This window comes from Semicossyphus pulcher, unplaced genomic scaffold (genome assembly GCF_022749685.1).
Source record: "Semicossyphus pulcher isolate SPU_LCO1_2020_fin unplaced genomic scaffold, fSemPul1.0.p SCAF_1, whole genome shotgun sequence".
NCBI classification, from domain to species: domain Eukaryota; kingdom Metazoa; phylum Chordata; class Actinopteri; order Labriformes; family Labridae; genus Semicossyphus; species Semicossyphus pulcher.
In genome coordinates this window covers 7812834-7836464 of record NW_027211603.1, presented here as the reverse complement: position 1 = coordinate 7836464, position 23631 = coordinate 7812834, and the positions used below count along the sequence as shown (strand labels likewise).

Sequence of the window (23631 nt, the reverse complement as noted above, 5' to 3'; positions counted from 1 at the left end):
TAATTTCTGTTGGTTATGAAAAGGAAACATTGCCTTCTTCATTTCCAAGGGGCTGGTATTTTGTTGAAGCAGACTAGTTATGACAGTTGTCTAGTGAACTTTAAAGTCGTATCACGGGTCAAAGAATCTGCAACTCTGCTTTAGTTTTTATAGCATTGATTGGATTTCTCACTAGTGAATTGCCAATTACAGCAGAAAAGAGCACGCTCTGAATGCTTGTTGCACAGTTGCTCCTTTGCCAGAGAGTGGTGATCCATCTTTTCCTGGGAAGCGAGCCCAGGTTACACTCAACTCTCCCCCACACGAGCCATAAAGATATTGTCAGCTTTGTGGCTCTGTGCAGTCTTGAGTGCTGCAAAATGCTGTCTCATTTGCCTCCGGTTTGAAGAACCGTCCTGTTTTCTTAGAGAGAAAAGCCAGAGAAATAACGAGTCAATTCAAGCTGCTTTGATATTTTTTTTCTGTGTTGTTAAAATAATGAAGCTCTGTCAGACTGCATCAGTGTGTTTAACACACTATTGCTTTCAGTACTGTCTTCATTCAACCACTCATAAGCAACATGACCTCGTTTATCGCTCTCGCTTCACTTGTCCCCGACACTGGTGATCTTTTCACTGCAAGCTACGCATGACAATTATCCATCTAGATATGGTTGATGAATGAAGTGTTTTGCTATCTCATTGTTGAGATGTTTAAAAGCTGTTCTGCTTACTGATAACATAATTTGTTGTAGCGTCCTTTGTGAGCTTGAATCTAACCCCTAGTGTTTGGAAGGCTGGAAACTGAGTATCTGCTATTGTTTGTCATTTTTACTCACCTCATACTTTGAGTAATTAAGATACTATGCAGTTATACTCCAGCTTCATAATGAAATGTGAAAACATTAAAGATGCACGATATTATCGGTACGTTATCGGTATCTGCAGATAATGGCTTGAAAATGAAATATCGACATCGGCAGATATGTCATTTTTCTGCAGATATTTTCCGCCGATTAAACAACTTTATTTAAACCTAAATGCTCGATGTTACAAAAAAATAAACATGGCATTTTGTACATAACCTGTACTTAAAAAGCACTGTTTTATGTTATTTCTGCATCTGCCAGTGGGCCACTACAATAGGAGTAGGCATGAAATCAATTCCACTACAGGGGAGAATGATGTTCTCTGCAATTAGGTGGAAAAAACACAAACAACCTAATATATCTGTATCGCAATCGGCAAAAAGGGTTGGAAAATATAGGCATATCGGATATCGGCAGAAAAATCCAATATCGTGCATCCCTAGAAAACACTTAACCTTAAGAGCTCTGCAATAGAAATGGTCTGCCAGTGCCTACACTGTTATCTTTGCTTATTGTGATGTCAGTCTTTGGAATATATTCAAATGCTTCAAATCCCTTAAATCTGTGCTCTTTAAGTTAGGCTCAATGTAAACAGCATTATGCAAACGACGATCTACAGCAGCGAGATCACGTTGCAAGATGAGTGTTGTTACCACATTTTACACCGAACATAACGTAATGGCATCATCAACAAACATGATGACACATGATGGAAGCCTCCGGTTTCTGGTGCAAAAAGGAGAGGAATCTAGCTTTTTTATACAGGACGTTCTCCAAGGGCCAATTTGCAGTTGCCTTCTCATTGTCAACCTGTTTTAAACTGTATGTAACATAAGGCAATGAAGTCATCAATGACACGATTTATGAGGCCACAAGAATGAAGGCTTATAATTTAATTTCAGATCGATTTAGGTTATGTAGTCGTGCCGCTGTTATGTTCTTCAGAGTCCCCAAAAATGAATCAAGTAAGTCGCTTTTACTACTTCATCCAGATTCATATTCTTTTATCAAACTCTAACCACGTATGTAACAAATATTAAACATCTATTATTTGGGGGGTTTTGCTGTTTGCTGTACCTATGACTTATATGTTAAACTGTTTTTGTTTTTGCCTCTGATGTCGACCAATGGGCTGTATCAGTCGCCAATCTCTCAAAATGGTCTCCAATGGAAACCTGGAAACTGTCACTGCCGAGCCCTGTGGTGCTTTATAAAGATACGTCTCTGGGTGAGCTTAGTGTCAGGGAACAAAAGGTCTCTGAAGATGTGATGTGTGGGAATCCCTCAGAGAACATCAATACTCCAACGTGGCAGCAGTGAGTGGGTGGTTCTGAGGCTCGGTCCCCGTTGCCCTTATCAAACTGCAGAATCCACTGTCATCTGTTCAATCAAAGAGAAACCCGTGGTCCCTCCATCCAATGACACATGCTTCACTTGTGTGGTATTGAAGAGTCAATGAGAGAACATCCACAAACGACAAAATTGCTGCAGCCTTTAGTGGAAGCAGATGATCAAGTGGATCTTCAACACAAATGTCAATATCCTTTGAAAAAGTGGGAATTATTTTTTTGTCCTACAGCTGTGTTAATGTGAACAGAGTAATACTGCCCTGTTTCATCTCCCAGCCCGAGCACACATGGCAGCAGATGAAAGGAAGACACTTTACATCCATTTTAGTTTAAAACACATTCCCTTCAGAGCCGCTTCGGTTTATAGACCACTGAAGTGTTGTCATTCCTGCTCGCACTGATCATGTCCAGTTCCTTTTTACTGAGCGTGGATAAAGACTTAACTGGGAACACAGGCTTTTGCTGTTTGATTCGCCAGAACATATTAATATCATGGGGCTATTTTATAAGGCAATAAAAGAAAGAGAAAGTAACAAAGAGATCCAAATCTCCGATGAAGGAAAACTGGTACTTGACTGATTCTATTTATCTTTTATTTAGCTTTAACAATGTAAGGTTGGTTTACATCTTGACGATCAGTTACAAGAAATCCTCATTAAATCGACTGACTTTGATTAAAATAGTCAGTTTTGGCATTTCGTACAGGCAATCCTATTAGGGCCTTTAGGCTTGGCCACTTTCCCTCGGCTACCACACTTGGACGACTGTCAACCATTTTGTGTATTCTGCCTGCTGTTTCTGGTAACCAGCACGCTGATGCTGCGTTCCAGATGACTGGGAACTCGAGAGCTTCCCAGTAGAAATCTCCGACTACCGATGGTGAAGTTGCGGTAGATCAATCTGCTCCGAGTTCACAAGTAGGAACTTCGACTTTGAATGGTGTTCCAGAGCAATTCTAGTCAGAGGTCGGAAATATGCTACGTTCCTTCAGAGTTCAGAAGTTGGAAAAATCTTGCACCAAAGCTAACGAGTGCTGCTGTAGTGTTGGAATGGAAATATCAAAATATGTGAACGATAATGTTGATCTAAAAAGATGAAATAATGGACGATATGGTTGGTCCAAAGTCAAGAGAAGCAGCCATTGGAGTATTAAAGATTCGTAGATCAAGCCAAAATGCTGAACATGAGTTGTTTCCAGCTTTTCACATTTGGGGGACTCGATGTTTTTCTCATATGTGACCATAAACTGAATATATTTAGTGTTTTGATTGTTGGTTAGTTGCCCCATGCAACGTATACCATCTTGCACTGCAGCTAATTCTTTCAGTTTTTTACACATTTGTCTTCAGTACTTTGAAGAAATCATTTCCAAATAACAGAAAAGGAAGCACAACATAGCGTACAGAACAAGTGATGCAGTTTGAAATAGTGATGCAGCAAATCTAAACAGGTAACTACACTTTAGTAATGACTCTTCAGTTATCCATAACAGAAAAAAACGATGTAATAACCGCAGACAAATCCCGCTTTATAGCTCCAGGCAGTGTACATAGCTTTCCTCTGGCTTCAGAGCCATTGACATGATGCTTAGTGCACATTCCACGTCTCCAATGTGGACATTTGTCTAAACAGTCACAGAAGCAATCTTGTGGCTTTAACATAATTGGATTGGACTGTCCCGACTGGTTTGGAAAAAAATATGGGCGTGTAACGTTTCACTCAACAGCTTAAGGCAGATTTATGCCTCCGCGTTGAGATGTTGTGGTATTTACGTGCGGGGCAACGGACACAATACGGGCCACATGGAGACCACAAGTGTTGTAATAGGACAGCTTGTCCCACATTTTTTCCATTGCCGGTGGTATTTGTTGATAGGGAAGACAACACAGAGCTGGTTGAAGTAATGCCAGATAATCCTCCTTTTCAATATTGTTTGACAAATGTGTATTTTGTGATCATGCAAAGCCACATCCACTGAAAGACCGTTTCTAACCACAGTCAGCTCCGTCTTTAACAGAGCCAATAAATGGAGGCAAACCCAATTACTCCGGCTGTATAATAAAGGCCCAACATGGCTGATAATGTACGACGCATCCATCTCGTGAGGAAGCAATGCCACGCAAACAACTGGTTAAATCCTACGCCGAACAATAAATCAGATCCCACGCTGCAGGCATCCACAGCAGGAGCAGCGAAACAAGTGGACAGAGAATCATAAATTCAGCTTTAGTGTCATTAGAAGGAAAGTGAAATATTGGGATCCTCCAAGCTGTGAATATATCAGGCTGAATATTAATATGTAGAATGGAAGCAGAAGAGCTCTTGAGTCACTGTTTTACTTGTACCATACTTTAATCCCTTAGATGCAGACATAAAAGGGAGAGTATGATGTCTGTCAGTCTACCTGTTTGCTTTGCATTTTAATTTGGCAGGCTCTATAAAAGAAGATTGACGGTACTTGAGAAAAAAAAGAAAGCAGACAGGCATGTTAAAAAAAAGAGCTGTAGATGGATAGCTGAAGGAAAAGACATTACACATGCACAGTCTGGAGAAAAGGCGAGCAAACCGGTGCTCTTTTAATCTTCAGGGTGACGGAGCATTTGATCTCTGACCTGGCTGACGTGCGATTCTGCAGGTGGATGCACATGTAACCTTGTCATTTCCTGCAATGGTTGACCAGACAGTCGCGGTGGCTGCAAATATGTAAACAGGCCTGTCAGATGACTGGATCAAGCATTTCGTGTTCAGAAGAACATTCGCAACATGTAGCTGTGGGTGTTTTCTACAGGCTAGTTTGAGGCCGCGTGAAGCTGAATGCAGAGCTCAGTTCGTGTCTAATAATTTTGGATGAGGGATAATGTGAGTTGAAAAGTGGGAGTGAACTGTGATGAAAAGGTTAAGCAAACATCCAGCAAGCAATTACACAGTGTTGGAGTTGGAAAAATATGAATGCTCCATAATACTTGTAGATTTATCTGTAGAGTGGGTGTAACAGAGGAGGGACTATCAGTTGAATGTGGCATATTACTCCTCGTCTCCCTTAGCATTTCCCAGCATGGCGACAGTGACTGAGCGTATTGTTGTGTCAGCGCTCACTGTCAGATGTTACAGCCGGTTTGTGCGTTTTTAGGAGCTGGATTTAAAGGACAAGTATTTAAAGGCCTACAGCATTGAGGTCGCAGATTTCAACCAACATACAACCACTCTATTCATTCTCCCCTCTCAGTCGTGTAGGAGACCCTACAGTGACGGTGGTGAATAACAATAGAGGGCCTTTAGCATATGAGTTGCCTGCTCTGGGCTACTGTAGCAACATGGCAGACTCCAGAGAAGAGGACACACTTCAACTATATACTGTAAAATCCGTAATATAAGTCGCACTGGAATAAAAGACACAGACTGTTTCTGTAACTATTTTTTAGTAAAAACATGTAGACACAATATTTTAACATTATTTCATTTTATTGTTATTTAAAACACATTCTAAACACCCACAAATTACCGCCTACCATCTGTTTTCACCATGTCATGTTTGCAATCCTGCTAGCTACCGATGCTGTAGCTAGCGGTAGCTGGCAGCCTGCGGTAACGTTGATTGTTGTGAGGGCGGCAGCTGCAATGGCGATCATGACAGTGCATGTCCGCACCAAGCGTTAGCAACAATCAAGTTCGTTTTCCACTGTCAAAACAGCACTGAGGCATATTGTAAATAGGAGACCTTGTAGTGGCCTGGAAACCGGACTGTGCCGTTGTCTGGGTGAAATACTTATACAACGACATACCTGTCTCTGCATTTTATACTGGTATATTGGTCGCAGCGGTATATAGGACACAGCCCACTTTTTAGATGAAAAAAGAAGTATTAAAAGTTTGTCATATACACTGAATTTTAGGGTATATAAAGAGTTAATTCTTGAGAAAACACAATGGTTCTTTGTTCCAGGTGTTCAGCAACAACCACTAATAGTTTATCCTGTGTAATTTTTGGTTCCAAACAACTGTTATCCTTAGTCACACCTCTAAATTCACCAGCCACGAAAATGAGGGGGGAAAATCCCAACCGCATGAGGCACTTTCTGCTCCAAGTTTAAGTATTTCCAACTCAAGGCCTTTGGAGTGCTGCTGCAAAAACACGAGGTCATCAACGCGACTAAAACGGCCAGGGCACAAACGTAGTGCCCCAAAGCCTTACTACCTAACAACTGTAAGAAGACGCCTCTCACTACAATCAACTGGAGGTGTAAGGAAGAAGGCTAATATCCTTAAAATATAATATCCTTAAAAATAGCTGCGGTAGAATCGATCCTGTCGTGTCAAAAACTTGCAGTATTCTGATTAATGGTGAATTGTGTCTTTCTCCTGATACCCATCAATCTTTGAAAGTGACACGCTGCCTCTCAGGAACAGATCACTGCTGCATTGATTCTGGACAGCGACCATGTGAGAGTGACACGGCAGTTTGAAGCCCGGCTTGTTGACTCGGCCTCTGTGAAGCAGCTGCTGGAGGAGAGGCCGGCAGTTATTCAGGGTTAATGGTTGTCCATGCCCTCTCTCTAGTTAGACATTCACATGGCAACACCTCCACTGTCCATGGTTCACACAGTAGTGCAGTGTATTAGTCACTCAGCAGTGGCCTGTTGTCCTCTCATTGTGAAGGCTCCTGACTCTCCACAGGAGCAGTTAGAGCAGCGTTTGCTGTGGTGCTTTCGTTGCTGTATTGCTGATTTCTGCAGATACAAGCAATAAAGCAGGTGAGTAGAAGATTCAGTATGCATTACAACAGTTTAACTGTTTGAAATGTCCAGAGAAGTTATATGTCGATACCATTTGCTTGACTGAGTGCATTGTGTGCAGAGCGATATTCTCTGTACGAATCTGGCCTGGCGAGCTGCCCGAGCAGGACTGCATGTAATAAACAATACACAAAAGACTGGAGCGAAGAAATGGAGGGTTTATCTTCTTCTATTACACTACACACACACAGCATTGTTAGACAAGTGACTGTCAGCTCTTTAGCCTCAGGCCTTGTCCTTTCACAACTCTTCCTTCTCCTTATTTGTCAGTCAGATTTTAAGTAGAAAAACAAGCTTACTTTACCCAGCATATTTATTCAACCTCTTATCTGTTTATACTCGGCAGAGAGGAGAAAAGCCTTAATGTAACATTGATTGATGGGGGAAACATTCAACATGGATACACAAGAATTGTTTTTCGCACTGTATTTCATCAGTTTGTGTCCTTCCTGAATTGATGTACTTCTTTTTGAGCTGAATTTGTATCCTTAATGAAAAAAGCCAAAAGGAATTAGGTTTTAGCTTCTTTTCCTCATTCCCATGCCTAGTTTCACCCCAAAAGCAAATGGACAACTGCTTAGTGATGTTTGTGCAGTAATGGAGAGAAAAACATCATGTCCAAACCGAGATGTATGTGTGCATTTCTGAAGAAACAAACTTTGGTTTGTAATACGCTTACCTGGGTCTCCAAAAGTGTTTAAATGGAAGTACTGCCCTGGTGTGAAGCGGAAAGTTGTTTGCAGGCAATGAGACGTTTGGACAGAAAAACACTTCAGAGAGCGTTAAGCACACGGCTGAGGGGTACAGCTCTGTAAATTGAGAGCTGCAGCAATTTGTTATACATCCATGTAGACCTGGACTTACATATTCAGTGAAATCGTCCCTCCGTCTCGGTTTAAACATTGCCAACGTAATGCTTTCTTTAGGTATACATCAGTGGATGAAACCTAAACCAAAGTGTTTGAGGTGCCTTTTGCAAATTCAAAAATATTGACTGAATAAGGATACACGCATCACTGCTTTATCTTAATCTGGTCTCCACATTAGTTAGTAATCTTGATCTGAAGCCTGACTTTAGTCGAGTTAACTGGAGGCAGCCGGGCGCGACGGTCACGCTGATTATCCCCTAAAGAGCTTGAGCCTGCCGTGTTTACTGATCTCCCCAACCCCCAACATTGCCACTGATTCCTGAGTCCGATATAATCAAATCAAGTCCTTAGCACTGTAAGCTGACCAAAGTCTGGGTTGTTTATTTTGAAAGGTTCAGTTAGTAACGTTTAAGACCTTCCCAGGAAAAGGCAAAGCGGGGCTGAAGAGGAGATGACCGTTAAAGTTTTATACTAGCTGACCTGACTGAATTGGCTTTGATTGCTCGGCTCCAAAATGTAACTCTCAGGAGTTGTCAATGAAGGAGTAGTAAAACAGATCTTTCTTTATGGTGTATATATGCTACCAACACAGTAGACAATAAATGGCAGTCACGACTCAGGAAGTAACTGCCACTCCATGTTTGTTTACCACTGCTTTTGTTGTGGATTTGTCTGCTTAAACTTTTGAACCTTCATGTCATGTTGCTGCCAAAGATCTTTTGTGACAAGATGTCTGAGTCTGGCTTGTTGGTCTAATTATGTGGAGCTCTGGCCACCATGTTTTGACAGCAAACTAAGATTGATAGTCAAAACTAGTCATTAGGTTTTGCTGACATTCCTAATTTATTAACACAAACTCAGAATATCTGGCTGTGCAGAGAGCTGTTTTCAACACTTCGTTCAACACAAAGCACTCTGTGTTCCCTCATCTCCATCGGCACTTTCGCTGCTCTTGAATAATTCAGTTTCTTGGTTAATTGTGAAGTTCTCTTTCTTTGTTTTGTAGTATTGTATTAGACTTTCAAACCATAGACACTGAAAACCCTTTGTATCAAAGTTGGGGTAATGTCCAAATGGATGGAATGTTTTTAATTGGTAATTTTAGCATCTGACATCTGCAACCCATTCAAACCCATAAGTTTTTTCTTTAAATAATAATTAAGTTAGTTGACAGATTAAATTAAATCTCGTTCTCAAAATTATTGGAATTAATTGGGCCTCGTTTTTGAAGCTGAATGTTTCCTGTCATTATAGATGGCTCTTTATCATTTAGGCTATACAATCTGACATTATCACAGAAGTCAGAACTTGGTCCTTTCTGTTCTCAGTATCTGTTTAATTCAGATACTTAAATCTAAGTCTTTACGCAGATGATACCATCTTATACCTCCAGACTTCATCAATGGCTTGCAGTTCCGAAACACTGCAGCTCCATGAAAGTAAAGAGGCTAAATGAATAATCAATACATTTACAAAACATGATAATTGGCAGATAAATGGACCATAAAAATAATCTGTAGTTGCAGCCCTAATCTGGTGTAGAGAAGATTTGACACCTTAATATTATGTAGTTGACAGGATTGATTGTAGGAGGTTGGACGGCGTTGAAAGACGACTAACTGTATGGACATTTCTCAGGAGCAGAGCAGAAATGGGATCACCAACAGTAAATATACCACATTCTTGTTTAACCACACTTCCCCATAGAGATGGATATAACTGTAATTAAAATTCATAACAGATTTCAACCTAGAATCTTTCCGCTGAGACTTTTAGCATGCTCTCAGTGAGTCTACTTTACAATTAACCACAAATACGAACAACTGTGCCACAGTAGATGCCGTTGCTTCCAGTATATCGACTTGCATTGAGACTGAGTGTCTCAATTATAGAATGAAGTGAGCAGAGATAATGAGAAGTGTTGGAGAATCGCAGCGACTGGCTTTTGTAATCCAGAAATCATGGCGGCGTGGAATGGCTGAGCACGTCAATGGAGCTGCTCTTGTTTCTGCTGGAGTCCTCCTTTGAGCAAAGGAAAAATCAATCTGGCACCTTGTCAGGGTTTTTAGATTGAGGTTTCCTTCCACTCCGGCCAATGTGTGAGTGTTCTTTTCATCCTCTGCATCTGCTGCTGCCACAGACAAGCCACAATTTGATTATTTATTAGTGCTCATGTTTGGGTCGAATTCACGGTTCAGACTGATCACCACGATGTAGCCTTGCCAAAATCATGTGGTTTTTAGTGTCTTTATTTTCCTTTCTATTACAGCTGCAAAGATAAATCCATTAGTTGATTGAAAGAAAATTAATACTGTTTCGGCCATTTGTCAAATATTGGCTCCAGTTTATATATTTAAGGATTTATTTTGTCAGTTTGGAGCGTTAATGAAGAGTCTTCAGGTTTTGGACGGTTGGTTGGACAAAAAGAAGCTTTATAAAAATTGCTATAATCTGAGAAATTGCGATAAGCATTTCTCACAATTTGTTGGCACTTGTCAGGCTGAGCGATTCATCGATTAATGATGGAAATAATCAACAGACTAATGCGGCCCCTCTCTCGACAACTATCTGTTATCACTGGTGAGACTCTGCTGAAAATGAAGTTGTTGCTAATAGTTCACTGATTAAGTACTTGTGACAGGCACTTGTGATTCTGCACTGCGTGAATGAGAAGATGGTAATTTCCTTTGGCAAGCGTAAATCGAACGGCAGTAAATACTTGATGTAGCTTTGATGCATGTGAACCAAATGGTTCTGTTCTTCTAATAATTCAACTGTGATATTGAGCTCATTTTTACTCCAATTCAAACGGATCTGTCCTCGTCTGTCAGCTGCTTAAACCTTGAGAACCAATCTTTGATGTTCCTTTTAATCTGTTCTTATCACTATCAAAGAGAGTGTTAGCTGTCTAGCTAGAAACACTCGGAGTGATAAAAGGTAATGTTGGTTTCAAGGTGGTTTACCTACTTCATCTGTAATCAACCCATAACATTCTCATATTTCATACTGGTGAGTTCTCTAGGGCTGGTTGATCATTTCAAAGCATCTTTTTGTCCTTAAGGAAAGTAGCTGTTTATTTATGCGTATAGCCTTCAGTTCAATTTGCTGGCAGTTATCTCCATTCCCCCGCATTTTTGTCACTTCAAGATGTCCGCTAACCCCAATCCCCCAAATTTTCCTCATTAATGCAGTAATCTTCCTCTATTAATTTGTCTCTTTAAATTCCTTGGCTGACCTAATTCTTCCAGTGCTTCTGGCCTGATTTACATAGCAGCAGTTAGGTTTTTATAGTGATCAGACATGGAGTCATTTAGCTAGATATTTACAAGTTTAGAGACGTTGAAATGTTAATGTGCTCCACCTCAGCTGGACCTGATGATAGATTCTTCTGGCTGTTTTAGTTTGAGACATAAATAATGTCATGTTGAACATTTGCACTCTTGCTGTCGATCGAATTACTGATACCACAGTGTAAGTTATTCTAGTGTGAAAACTAGCAGATATTCCTCACAAACATTTCTGCATACCACTTCCTTTGATATAATCGGGGACTTTTTATTCATGATTTTTTTGTCATTTTATCTCTTATCCAAGTGTTACTGAATATTTGTCTTTGGATATCATCTTTATATATTCCGGTGTTTCTGTTATATCCTGGCTTAATGGCACACTTTTGTTGGACTCTGCAGTACAGATAAACTCGTCTCGCCTCAGTGACCTTGGACAGTGTTGGCTAAAACAGAAGCACAGTATCCACTCGAAGCGTTCAGCCACCGAGAGTCAGATGTCTTTTTGGTCATTATAAAGTCATTTTCATTCAACACAACCAGATTGGCCTGGCTGGTTGTATTTTGCTGAGAACTCTGTGGACACACTCTGTACACTACATATTAGCCTTTGACAGTAGACTACCTACTTATGTGAAAATATATTGACTGTATTGCATAAACAGTATGTAAATTGTTTATTATGGAAGCACGAAAATATAGTCTGTTTTTGTATCGGCCAAAGTGCTGTTATTTTTAACATCCAGCCTGAATATGGGCAATATAGCCTACTCTGTGTGTGATTGGTTTATGGAAAATGTACCAGTACGCGTGATTTAAATGGTTTCTTTAGTTGCTATAATAAAGTTCCAGAGGAAAGTGACATGATGTCCAAACCTTCTTCCTTAGCTGAAGGATAACTTTGGTATTTTTAAACCTGGGCCCTATTTTTTTATAAGTCTGGGGGTTGAAATGACTCATAGGAAGAAACACTTCTGGAATCGGTCCAGTAGATGTTCTCTCCGGTTCACCCTTTTCACCAATTTCTATGAGCTCTTCGTCCGGATACTCAGTCTAATAATAAATAGGGACGGCCATCTAATTCAAATGCCTCATCTTCATCCATATCAGGTAAATATTCAGCCATGGCTTTTGATATGGGCTACATTCTTGCTGTCAGTCCGCCATGTAAACAAATCCTTTCTCCAACTCTAACTCATGTTTCCACCGTCCTGTTCCGGTAACACCTCACCAGCCGCAAAGACGATCTTTGTTGGGATCATTTCTGTAATGTTGTCGGACACCTGGAGTAACAATGTGAGCCTGTCGGTGGCAAAAACAAGCACTTTTAGTGGACTTACTTTGATTGGGCGCAATTGCCCCGGGAGATTATGTTGCAGCCATTGCGGCCATATCGCGGCTGGCCGTGGAGTCTACCGGACCGATTCTAAAAGTTTTTGTTCCTATGAGTCATTTTGACCCCCAAATTTGTAAAGAAAAAATAGGGCCCAGGTTTAGAAATACCGAAGTTATCCTTTAAATGTGTAACTTACCCCCCAATAAATGGTGCATATGTAGGAGCAGATTTAAACCATTTACAGACCAATGCTGCTTAAATCAGAAAAGTCTATGGTCTATTCTTATAGTTATTAGATTTTTTTACTCCTTTGCTGCAGCAACAGCAAATTTCCCAACCGTGGAACTTATACAGGTCTACGTCTTATCATTTGCCCTTTAGCCCACAGTGAGTTGTTGTTATTCAAACTAAAAACTCAGCTTTTTAAACTCTCTACAGTTTAAAAAATCTGTGAATGCTTGTCTTTGATTTTGTACATTATGTAACATGCCTGCTCTGACATGTCGAGTAGCGGTGAAGTAGTTATGACGAGAAGACAGTTTTATGATGCCTCTTACTTTAACTGTAATCACTCAATTTGAATGTCAGTACAGCTGACCACATGATACAGTTGTAGTTATAAATTTGCTTTATGATCATAAAATAGTTATTCGTTTGACACGCTGTGGAGCCTTAAACTCTGTTTGCTCTAATTCTGTTTCTCCACCGTGCGTCTACCGCAGACACTGATACAGAGAGCTTTGTTTTTGCTGCATCACACCAGAGTCTGGGCATTACAGCCAAATCAGCCCGAGAGCAATCTGCATATTTCACACTTCTTTGGTTGCTGTCAATCTGAGTCATACAGCTGCCAGTACAAGAGATCCAGAAAGCTTCTGCAGTCACGGATAAAGAACACCCTTTGGCAATATTGTTGGGAATACTAGAAATGTATGCGTGTTAAAGAATTGCAACCAAAAGTGACAGAATTTAGGCTCTTATTTAGGTCTAAAGATAATAAATACAAAGTCAGTGTAATACACACACTGTGTGTGGTTTATGCTCGATATCTTTGTGTCCCTGTCGTTGAATATTTCCTGGTAAATACATCGACCGTTCAACAGACTCCTGATTTCCATCACCTGGATTGGCTGGGTGCATTTCTATTTTGGTAATCAGCTCAAGAGCTCAATCCTATTAGACAGAGGTTACCGCGGGGCTCCCTGATGGAGAGCCTTTAAATGACCTGCAGAGACAAAGATGTACAATCCAGACTCTATTCGGTTTGTTTTTTTCTGCTTATGTTAGGGCTGCAGTTGCTTTTTAATCTGCGAACAACTCAAACTCTGTTCTTGTGTTTAGAAAGCACATTTTAATGTTTTTCTAACAAGGAGATTAAATAGGAAGTGCATGTTGAGTCATCGGAGAGACTTTCTACTGCTAAGAAAAACAAACCTATCGGGCATCACAATAACGTTCATCTTGATCGTAAAATGCTAATCCTGGTAAAGTCGACATGCTGTCATACTTATTTTGACTGACCAGAGTCAACAAACCCAAACACTCTCAATTTACAAAGTTATGAGGCTGACAGAAAGCAAACAAACCCTCTCTTTGCTTTTGCCATTTGGTTTATTGTTTTAGTTGTGTGTGCGGTGCTGGCCCAGCCCCAGTGCTCCTGGATAACCCTCCCCTGTTCAACCAGTCTGCGCTTGTTTGATTCCCGGAGCCACAGCTATGCAGGGCATGTAGTCGTGCTTTCAGAGGTGTTAAAATCTCCTCTGCGAGCTACGAGAAGCCAGACTCTCCTCTGCGTCTCTGCAAGAAGATTTCGAGTCATTTCGGAGGGCGTCTTGCTGCTCTTAATGAGATTTGGAGCATTGGGAAAAGAGATGAGACAAGAATCATTATGACCACATATGTATCTCGGTAGAATATAGAAAAAATATGGCATATCATAAGTTTTTACGGTTGCAATTATAGTTGGAAAAACAAGAAAGGTCTGGCTGCAGTCGCAGAAAATGAAATGCAAATTGTTCCTGGCAAAAGCAGGATGAAGGTATTCCCCTAAAACTGTGTTTGGAAATGGAATAACACGCTGATTCTGTCATTGAAGTAGCTATGTTTTAATAATATCTGAAGATTTTCATCTCACCAGAGTAATTATTGTGATAATATCATGCACAGAGATCGTTCCAGCCTAGGTAATCTTACTGTGAAATTTTCATGTTGACACACGCCTAATTTGAGGGCATATCTCATTTATGCCTGAGCTGAGAGGCTGGTTTTTATCTGAGCAATTGAAACTATAATTACCTGTTCTGCTCTCTGATAGAAAGGACTTGAAACATATGTTATCAATCACATGCTGCTATGATTGCAGTAGAAAAAAAACAAAGGTGTATTTGGTGAACTCTTGTGGGGGAGGAGAAGTGAAGTATGCGTCAAATAAATAGAAAGAAAAATGGCTAAATAGCGGCTTATTTCCACTGACTGGTGGGACTTAGCTCAAATAGTTTACTTTTCCATATCTTGTTTTCCACTGCAGATTGTTTCCCCTAAACAAAGTCGAGATTCTTTGCTGGATTTCGTAGTAACACGATTGAAACTGGAGTCACATTTTCTACACGCGACTCTCTCTCTGAATTCTTCCACCTGTAACCAAACGCACCACGTCCATGCTTCGTCAGTTAGCCGCCGCATGGTTGCCATTTTTGAAAAGTTTGGGGTGGGGTGACTACAAGACATTTAGGTTAGCTAGCTCAGGTTCGTGCCGAATGGATGATGTCGCACAGAGACAATAGACACCAACAAGCAGTTGACTACACCTTTTAGTATCGGCTCAGCTTGCTTGGAACTTGAACTAATGGTTGCTGGATGTCTCTTGTTACTGAACAATCGCACCGTGTTATTTCGGCTTCTATCAGTTTGTTAATAAAAGAACATCAGCATAATGGTGTTCTTTAGATGGTTTGACTCGTGCTCATTGGGACACGTCTGATTTAGTTGTGTTTCCCTGCAATCCAACCAGAAATTGCTTTCCCCCTCGTCTGCCTCTGCTCTTACATTCCTGCTCATGTGGCCTCTGTGATAGATGGCTGAATGAAACTGGATCTGTGAAAAAAGGACAAGCTCTCTGGGAGTTGCACAGCCTGCATGCCTTTCGCTCAACGGGGCACTCGCTGGGACATTTCCTCAGTGGGGCTTTTTCAAAAGGGCTCGCTCTGGAAGTTCCAGCTAAGGGCAGTACAGTAGGTCAACTGGCGATAGAGTTACAACCTCTCTTTTGTGGAGGTGTTGGACAAATTAGACCTCACAACTGTTTACCCAGTCAAACAGGGACAGCTGCATCTCTCCACCCTCCAAACCTGCCACTGACTGTTGTTCCTTTGGGGAGCCATCTGTGAGGAATAAGCAGGCACGGTGATCAAATGATTGTTCAACAGCTTTGCCGCTGTCACTGCTTGGGGTGATATGAACGGCCCCTTAACTGAATCAACATGAGCTCTGTGCACAATGTGATCCAGCTGCCATTTTGGACTGCTGTCCTAATGAGCGCTGAGTAATGGTAGGTAGTGTAGAGTAACTTATTTCTGTCAGTCAGAGGGAATAACAGCTTTACATAGAGCTCGAGCATTGAGCTGTAACAGCTGTTGTATTGTCTCTTGGACTTTTGTTTCCTGAGGAAACTGGGCTTGTGAATGGAGTATGGTAATATGATTGTAAAACTAACTATAATTGATATCAATGTACATTCTCTTTGGGTGCTGTTATAGTTTCTGGAGAGCAGAATCTTCTGCATCTCCTTCTATCCCATTTTCGGCCCATCCAGTCGAGGCAGATGGCTGTTCAACACGAGTCTGGTTCTGCTCGAGGTTTCTGTCTGTTAAAAGGAAGTTTTTCCTTGCCCTTGTGCCGAATATTGCTAAGTGCTGCTCATGGTGATTCATGTTGGGCCTCTCTTTAAATAACTTAACAAAGAGTTGGTCTAGACCTGCTCTTTTTGTAAAGTGTCTTGAGATAACTCTGGTTATGATTTGGCGCTATACAAATAAAATTTGATTTGATTTGAGAGGCTTCAGGATCTGATTTGTTAAGCCCGTCAGAGTGAGCCGTATTTACACGAGGCTAACTGTCTGGGAATGTGAAGTGAATCTGGAAGACTTTCAGATGTATCGGCTGGCGTGTTGTGCAGGTTTGTTTGTAATTTTGCAAGTCCAATGCATACAGTAAAAGTTAAACATATTTTAGCCAATGGAGCTTGAAATCTCAGTGACTAAAAGTTGTTAATTTAATAATTCACTGTGTTCAATCTTAGAGGAATTCAGTAGAAAAGGTGTGAATTTTAGTTTTTTCTTTGCTGAAACCGTGAATACATTTACACGCTTGCTAATTCTCCACTATTATTCTGTACTATATGTTACATTTAAGCTGTTCACGTAAAATCCATATGACGCTCTGATATCTGAAATCAGTGAGAACGCCATTCTACAGTCCGATCTGTGCAAACGGTTGGATAGTTGGTTTGTTTACAATGCAAAGGCTGGCATGAAGATGCTGTCGAGCGTAGCTGCAGGATGCATGTCATTCCATTAATTGGAGTATCCAAGGCTTCATGTACGAGGTAGCGTGTGTTATATTCACTTCAGTCATTAGCAATGTGTAGTAGCAGCCTTAGCTTAGTCATGGTATTGTCTTCTTCGCAAGAGGCCAGCAACAAGAACATTTAGTGCTTGTAAAAATGGTCAGAAAAGGATGCATGTTTACTTAAACCATGTGTGCAATAATAATAAAAAGCACACTGGTCGTTGAAACAACAAATTATGATGAGTTTAAAATGCCTGAAATTTGATACATTCATTAGCAAACGTCTGCGAGTCTCTCACGTAAAGTCTTCAGCTATTCTGTAAAATACAGGATTCATTACTTCAAAACATTGAACAAGCACACAACAACAACTAATAAGAATAAACAAACCTTTGCACATCTTTCTGTGGCACGACTGTGCATTGTCTGGCTGCACATTGTGAGTCAGGTCTCTCCAGCACAAAGAGAATCGTCTAAATTCATGTGTATTTCAGGCAGTATTGATTTCATCACCCGTTCCACCGCTCCACAGTCTTTTGTGCTCAGGCTTCCTCGTCCTCCATGTTCTTTAGCACACTGGGAGATGAGAGCTACACACGAGAGTGTTAATTATTTACCAACATGTAGAGAGCTCTCCGGATTATCCTGCTACCTGTGCATCCTCATTTTAGTCGTGTTAGTGCTTCATCTTGTGGATTGGCTGGTGCCTTGTGGCAGCTGAAGCCATTTCAGTTATGTTTATCTGCAGAAGAAGCTGGTTAATGTATATAATTGTATCACCTTTAACGTATGGTGCACAATAAGCTTTGGCAACGTTTTTTTCCTCACAGAACTACACCTTCTATAACAAACACTAGTTGTGGTGTTTAAAATCGGCAAACTAATTGCAAGCTGTTGCAGGCGAGAACTAAAGAGCCGTAATGATACTGATGCAGCTGCCAAGGGGAACTGTGTTTGTATAGGATGTGTTATTCACAAGGGAAGGTCGATGTGCTTTACATTTACGGCTCCTCAGAATAATTTCAGTGCAGCGTTGAACTAACATCCAATGAATCCAATGTTAAAGAGACCTCTTTTCACAGCCACTCACTCTTGAAAAACACAAACAACAAACAAGCCGATGCTATTGTTTTTCTTGCTACTCGTTGCAACCACTTTTAAGAAGTGTAAAACAAAAAGCACATTTAGACTTGATCTGAAATGTGAAATAAATTCATTGATCCTGATTTATTTAAGGTTTTATGGTGAAGACGCTTCCCTGGAATGAATTTGCTAAAGGATATGAAACATGGCGACCTTTAGGCTACACTGTGTAAGCAAATACAACCCGGTGTTGTTCTCCCGAGGCACACACTGGTTCATTCATGTTTTTAAGCTGCCCTGTTAATGCAAGATTACCATTGTGCGCTCGAGTTGAAAAGGCACGGCTCTGTTAACCGCGTGGGGGTGTGTGAGGCCAGCTACTCCTTATTTATCAGCGCTGACACTATCAGCGGTTGCCTCGTGAAAAGGGAGCCAGTCATTCAGAACAGTGGGGCCACCTTGGCTGTCAAAGCAGGATTTAAGCTACATTTCCCAGGGTTGCCATGACGACTGTGGGAAGTGATTATGAAGAGAGGGTTTGGGAGCAGCGCTGTCACACCAGTGGGTATTACCATAGTGGTTTGTGCAGTGATCATCAGAGAATTACTGGCTCATGATCAAACGGTTTTTTCGTTTTGTCCCCTGTGCAATGCTCTGTTCTGCCACGGCTGAGCTGTAGTACTATTATTTATATGTCGGAATTATTAGACTAACACATCTGTTTTCTTTCTAGGATACTATGTGGTTAAATGGGACAGGAACGAGTACACCGTGAGGATTCTCTAACCCCTGCCCCTGAGTCCCAACCGTCTGAGAGGGTGTCGGACCTCACTGAGGCAATCCTGGGCCGTTGGCACTAAAATGTCCCTAAGTGGTGGCACTGCAGGCGGGAAAGGTGTGGACTCGAATGCGGTGGACACTTACGATAGCGGGGATGAGTGGGATATCGGTGTTGGCAATCTGATTATCGACCTTGACGCTGACTTAGAGAAGGACAAACTTGAGATGTCTGGCACCAAGGACGGCATGGCGGCACCACCCAGTGCAGTGGCAGCATTGCCCGACAACATCAGGTTTGTTAGTCCTGTGTCTGGCTCTCAGGGCAAGGAGAGCAAATCCAAATACAAGCGCAGCAAGAACTCTAAAGACAATAGTAGCAAAGCTTCAGCAGGAGATGGGGGCAAAAAAGAAACTGCAGGACGGACTCAAGGGGAGCCGACGGGCACAGCAGCGGGTGCGGGGGCCGCTGGCAACAACTCCACCTCTGGGAAGAACATGGAGAAAGGGGGCAAAGCCTCCAGAGGTGTTCTGAGTGGTAAGAAAGAGAAAGAAGGGGCGAGTGGGAAAAGTAAGAAGGACAAAACAGACGGAGCCCCGGTTGTGGCGCTAGCAGCTGTGGAGAAGGATGTTGTGTCTCAAGCCCAAGTGGCTTTGGGGAATAGTCGTAATGCGTCCTTTGAGAACACACAATCAACAGACTTGGCAGAAGCCAATCAAATGGGGAATATTGCACTTGAACCTGTTGGGATAGTACCAGCATTGACCGCAAAAACTGAACCGGAGGAGGTGGAAAATGGAAATAGTGAATGCAAGACGTTGAAGAAGGTGAAAAACGAAAAGGTGAGTTTTCTTTTTCCTCTTTTTGATGCTGCTTTGATGTTTTTCCAGGTTTTATTGGGACATTTGCAGTTTTAAATTTGTAGCCCTTATGTTGAAATGACTGCAGACAATCAGGAGTTTATTTAGAGTTGCTGAACGTAATCTGCAGCTTTAAATAGGTTTTCTCAGTAAGTAGTCGATTATAAAATGTGCTCACATACAAAGATTGATCTTTCTTTAAGTTAACTCCACATGGTTTGGATTTGAACACGCTGTTGGGCAACAACTCAGTTCTCTCTTCCTTCTCCAGAAATCTGCAGTCGTTAGCGTCCGTGTAGCTTGCATTTGTCTGTGTCTTTTAAACCAACTGGGTTCCATCAGTGTAATTCTCATGGTTTGAATTGATACAATAGGAACAGACACTGTTGGGTTCTTGAAGTTGTGCTTTGTTACAGCCTGTCGCTTACAGCAGGCTCAGAGATTCACTCTATTCCCCTCAAGCTGCCTGACTCGTGATGCATAAAAAGACCTACTGCTGCTTCCTCTTTTATTACCACACGGTGGATAAGGGCACCCTTGGCGAATATGATGCTGAGATCAGCTACAGGAAATAACCCACACAGTGGGTTTCCTGACAGTGGAGGCTTGATTAATTTCAAAAGGATGCCCCATATGTTGTCTTTATATTTAAAAACACGTTAGAAATGAAAACCAGCCAACACCATGAAAGTGTTATGCACCATGCATGGGCCAGTAAACCAAGTGCTGTTGTCAGACAGGGATAAAATAGAGACTGTCAGCCGTGCACATCACATTACGCCTGTGAAGTTAAGTAAATGTCACATCGTGTTCCACTTTATTTTACTCATACAATTTCAACACTGACATTATCTTACAAGAACAATATAAAGATTTGTGTAGCTGTTCACCCACACTTATCTTGTTCACTCATAGAGTTGATCTATCACTGCGTCTATTGTACGCCTCATAGCAGCCTTTTCATGCGCTGGCAGAATAAAAGACAGCAGAGCAGGGAGGTGCTGAGGACTGTTTTTGTCTGTCATCGTGTTCCATTCTTAATCCCACAAGCCCCAGCGATGCCTGCTGGAGCAGCGTGTGGGGGAGGGAGCCGGTGCAAAGCACGCCTTCGTCGTTTTTCCTGCTGCTCTGAAAGTGGCGTGGGGGGATGGGCTGCGAGGAAGCCTGTTTGATTCCTTAAATCCAGGACAACCAGTCGTGAACGCGAGCTGCAGAGTCTCCTTGGGCTGATTGCTCTGAAAGGCAATTGCAGGAGAGTCTTTGTGATCATAAAGTATTTACAATGAAAAGGCTTTTGAGGGAGAAGCGCATGAATTGGTTTACAGCGCTGAATAAAGGAGAGAGGTCACAACTGCTTTCACAGAGCAGGCGGGCGAGAGGTATCCTTGAAAGCATGATGGAAAATAAGGATGTGATTAAATAGAATCAACAGTGATTTGATGAGTAGTTTTTACGGTTAGCAGCCCGGTAATGGATGTGCTGAAAATGTATTGTCTCAAAAAATGAAGAAACCTAGACAAAGATAAACCAAGCCGTAATAAGGATGGATCCCAGCCGGCTGTTGACACCATAAAGGATGAAAATAGCTACTTCTAGGCTAAGCAACAATTAGACAATTAAAGTAATTAGTTGTGAAGAATAATTAACATGATTGATAGAGTAGAAGAGATGGACACTTTGTTTTTAAAAGACACCCATCCATTTCCATTGAAAGTTAATTTATTGCCAACTATTTTCACATACAAGACGAGGAATGGGCCTCTGTGATTGTGATGCAAAACTGTAGAAATAGACAAAATATGAGGGGGAAAAAACAAGAAGTGCAAAAGTATCTGACATGGCTCTTTTTGAGTAAACATATGGCTCAATGGCACAAATACAGAGTTCTGTAACTCTTGCATTTGTGCTTTTACAGCCACTTTTTTGGGGTTCGAAGCATGTGTTGGCTAACATTTGTTTAAGTAGTTACAGTTAGCTAGGAAGCCCTTTTTAACTGCAGTAAAAACAGCTACGAGGGCACAACCGCTCCACACCAGCTCTCACACGATGTTGTTCTGCCTGTGACATCCCATCCCGAAAACCCGTATCTGGAATGAGCATGTCGCATGAATGTTTTTCATCACACATGAGGACGCAGGCTCCCATTTGTTCTTCGCAGACTAGCCACAGTATCTAGCATGATGTCCACAGGCTGGGTTTTTTTTGGCAGCCTGAACAAACTGTGAAATGGATACCGAGTCTGATGGGAAAAATGGGCAAAAAATGACGAGTAAACTGACTCACGACTTCCTATCAGTGCCCTGTGGGCGGATTAGGGGAAATCTCACTTACTCGCGTGTGGGACCCAAGATTCAAGAATCTGTGTCTGCAGTCCTTGTCGCCAGCAAAATGTAAGTTCACTAATTAATTTAATCAGTTCTTGTATTTCAACTTCATACACCTGCTGGGTTACAGTAGAGAATATGTATATTAAGTTGCATTAAATATAACTTTTTTTTAGATATCGGGAAGTAGATGTGGACATTTGTCAGCCTCATTACAACCTGACTCTTGATTTCAAAGAGCTATCCGCCCCTTGTCCAGTTTAATTCGAGCATTAATCAGTATAAGTCTCACCAGCCATCTTGTTCTCTGTGGTATAAGTGTAATAGCGAGGCTACAATGTCCTTGTCCTAAGTTAAAGCTCCCCTAAGCCTTGGCTCTCAGATGCTGAATAAATCATCTCTACTTCCTCCGTACGAGTGCTAACCACCTCCGAGTGTGTCTCGCTCTCCCACCTCTCATTATACAAATCTAGAGGAGTAAGGCATTCGTCAGCCACCTCAATGTGCCACTGGCCTTGATAAATGGAGCAGCTCTCATGGAAAATTACATTGGCAATGTAACTATGAAAAGGGGGGAGAAAAAGGAAAAGCTGCACTCGAATGAAAGAGCACAGGCAGCGCTCTGCACCGCTGCTGATGTCCGGCTCGGGGTGCGCGGGGATCTCATCAGAGCTAGCCTCGGTTCTTTTTCTTCGCCTGTGCCTGACTCACTGTTTCTATTGTGCTGCAGCTCATTCCTGCTAAGTAGTGCCAGGGCTTTTAAAGCTGCTTGAATAGAAGAGAGGCTGTGACTTATTTTAAGAAGGGGAGTAAATTACATTAAGAAGCTCACTTACAAAGTGAGGCTGTTCATGTTCTTGCAAAGCTAAATCTAAATCTGTAGAGATGAGCAGAGCTGTTGTGTTAGGACAGAAATAATTAGGCTGCGAGATAAATAATGTGCATTTTATCCAATTCCTCCTTTAAATGTTGAACAAACCAGTACCTTTAGCGTTTACCCCGTAGTTTTTAATTTATGTTGACATTTGTGATTAATGATAGGGTAATTCAGACACTTACCGTACTCACATACCCGGGCTCTATATCCACTTATAGGTTAAAAAAATACAGACTTTCTGACAGCTTTGCCCCTTCTCAGTATTTCCACCTGCTTGTGTTTTGCAACTGAGAGGCTGAACTCGTTGTTCAAAAACCTTTTCATGATGACGGACCATATTACGTTTTTGTCAGATCCACATTATGTCCACATTGATTTAATAAAGCAAACAAATCTACCTGCTTTGAAATCTAATTTCAATGGATCTGCATCTGGATCCAATTTGCAAAGCGTCTGTTGTGTTAGTCGCAACACGACAAACAACAACAAGGTTAAATGGTAAATGGACTGTACTTTTCTGAGCGCTTTTCTACTCTTCCGAGCACTCGAAGCACTTTTACACCACATGTCACATTCACACACTGATGGCAATAACCTAAGTGCAAATCTCCTATCAGGATCTCTGCATTCATACAATTGCAATTTGGAGTTCGGTGTCTTTC

At 41.5% G+C, this 23631-nt stretch overlaps 1 protein-coding gene across 1 annotated transcript in view; it reads left to right on the top strand.

The window, feature by feature from the left end:
* Positions 1–23631, top strand: part of znf609b (zinc finger protein 609b) — an 84633-nt gene that overhangs the window by 5079 nt on the left and 55923 nt on the right. The window contains exon 2 of the mRNA XM_069656010.1: positions 18864–19750. Coding sequence (XP_069512111.1) covers positions 18992–19750 — 759 coding nt within the window. The 5' untranslated portion in view covers positions 18864–18991. The remainder of the gene's footprint in view (positions 1–18863; positions 19751–23631) is intronic.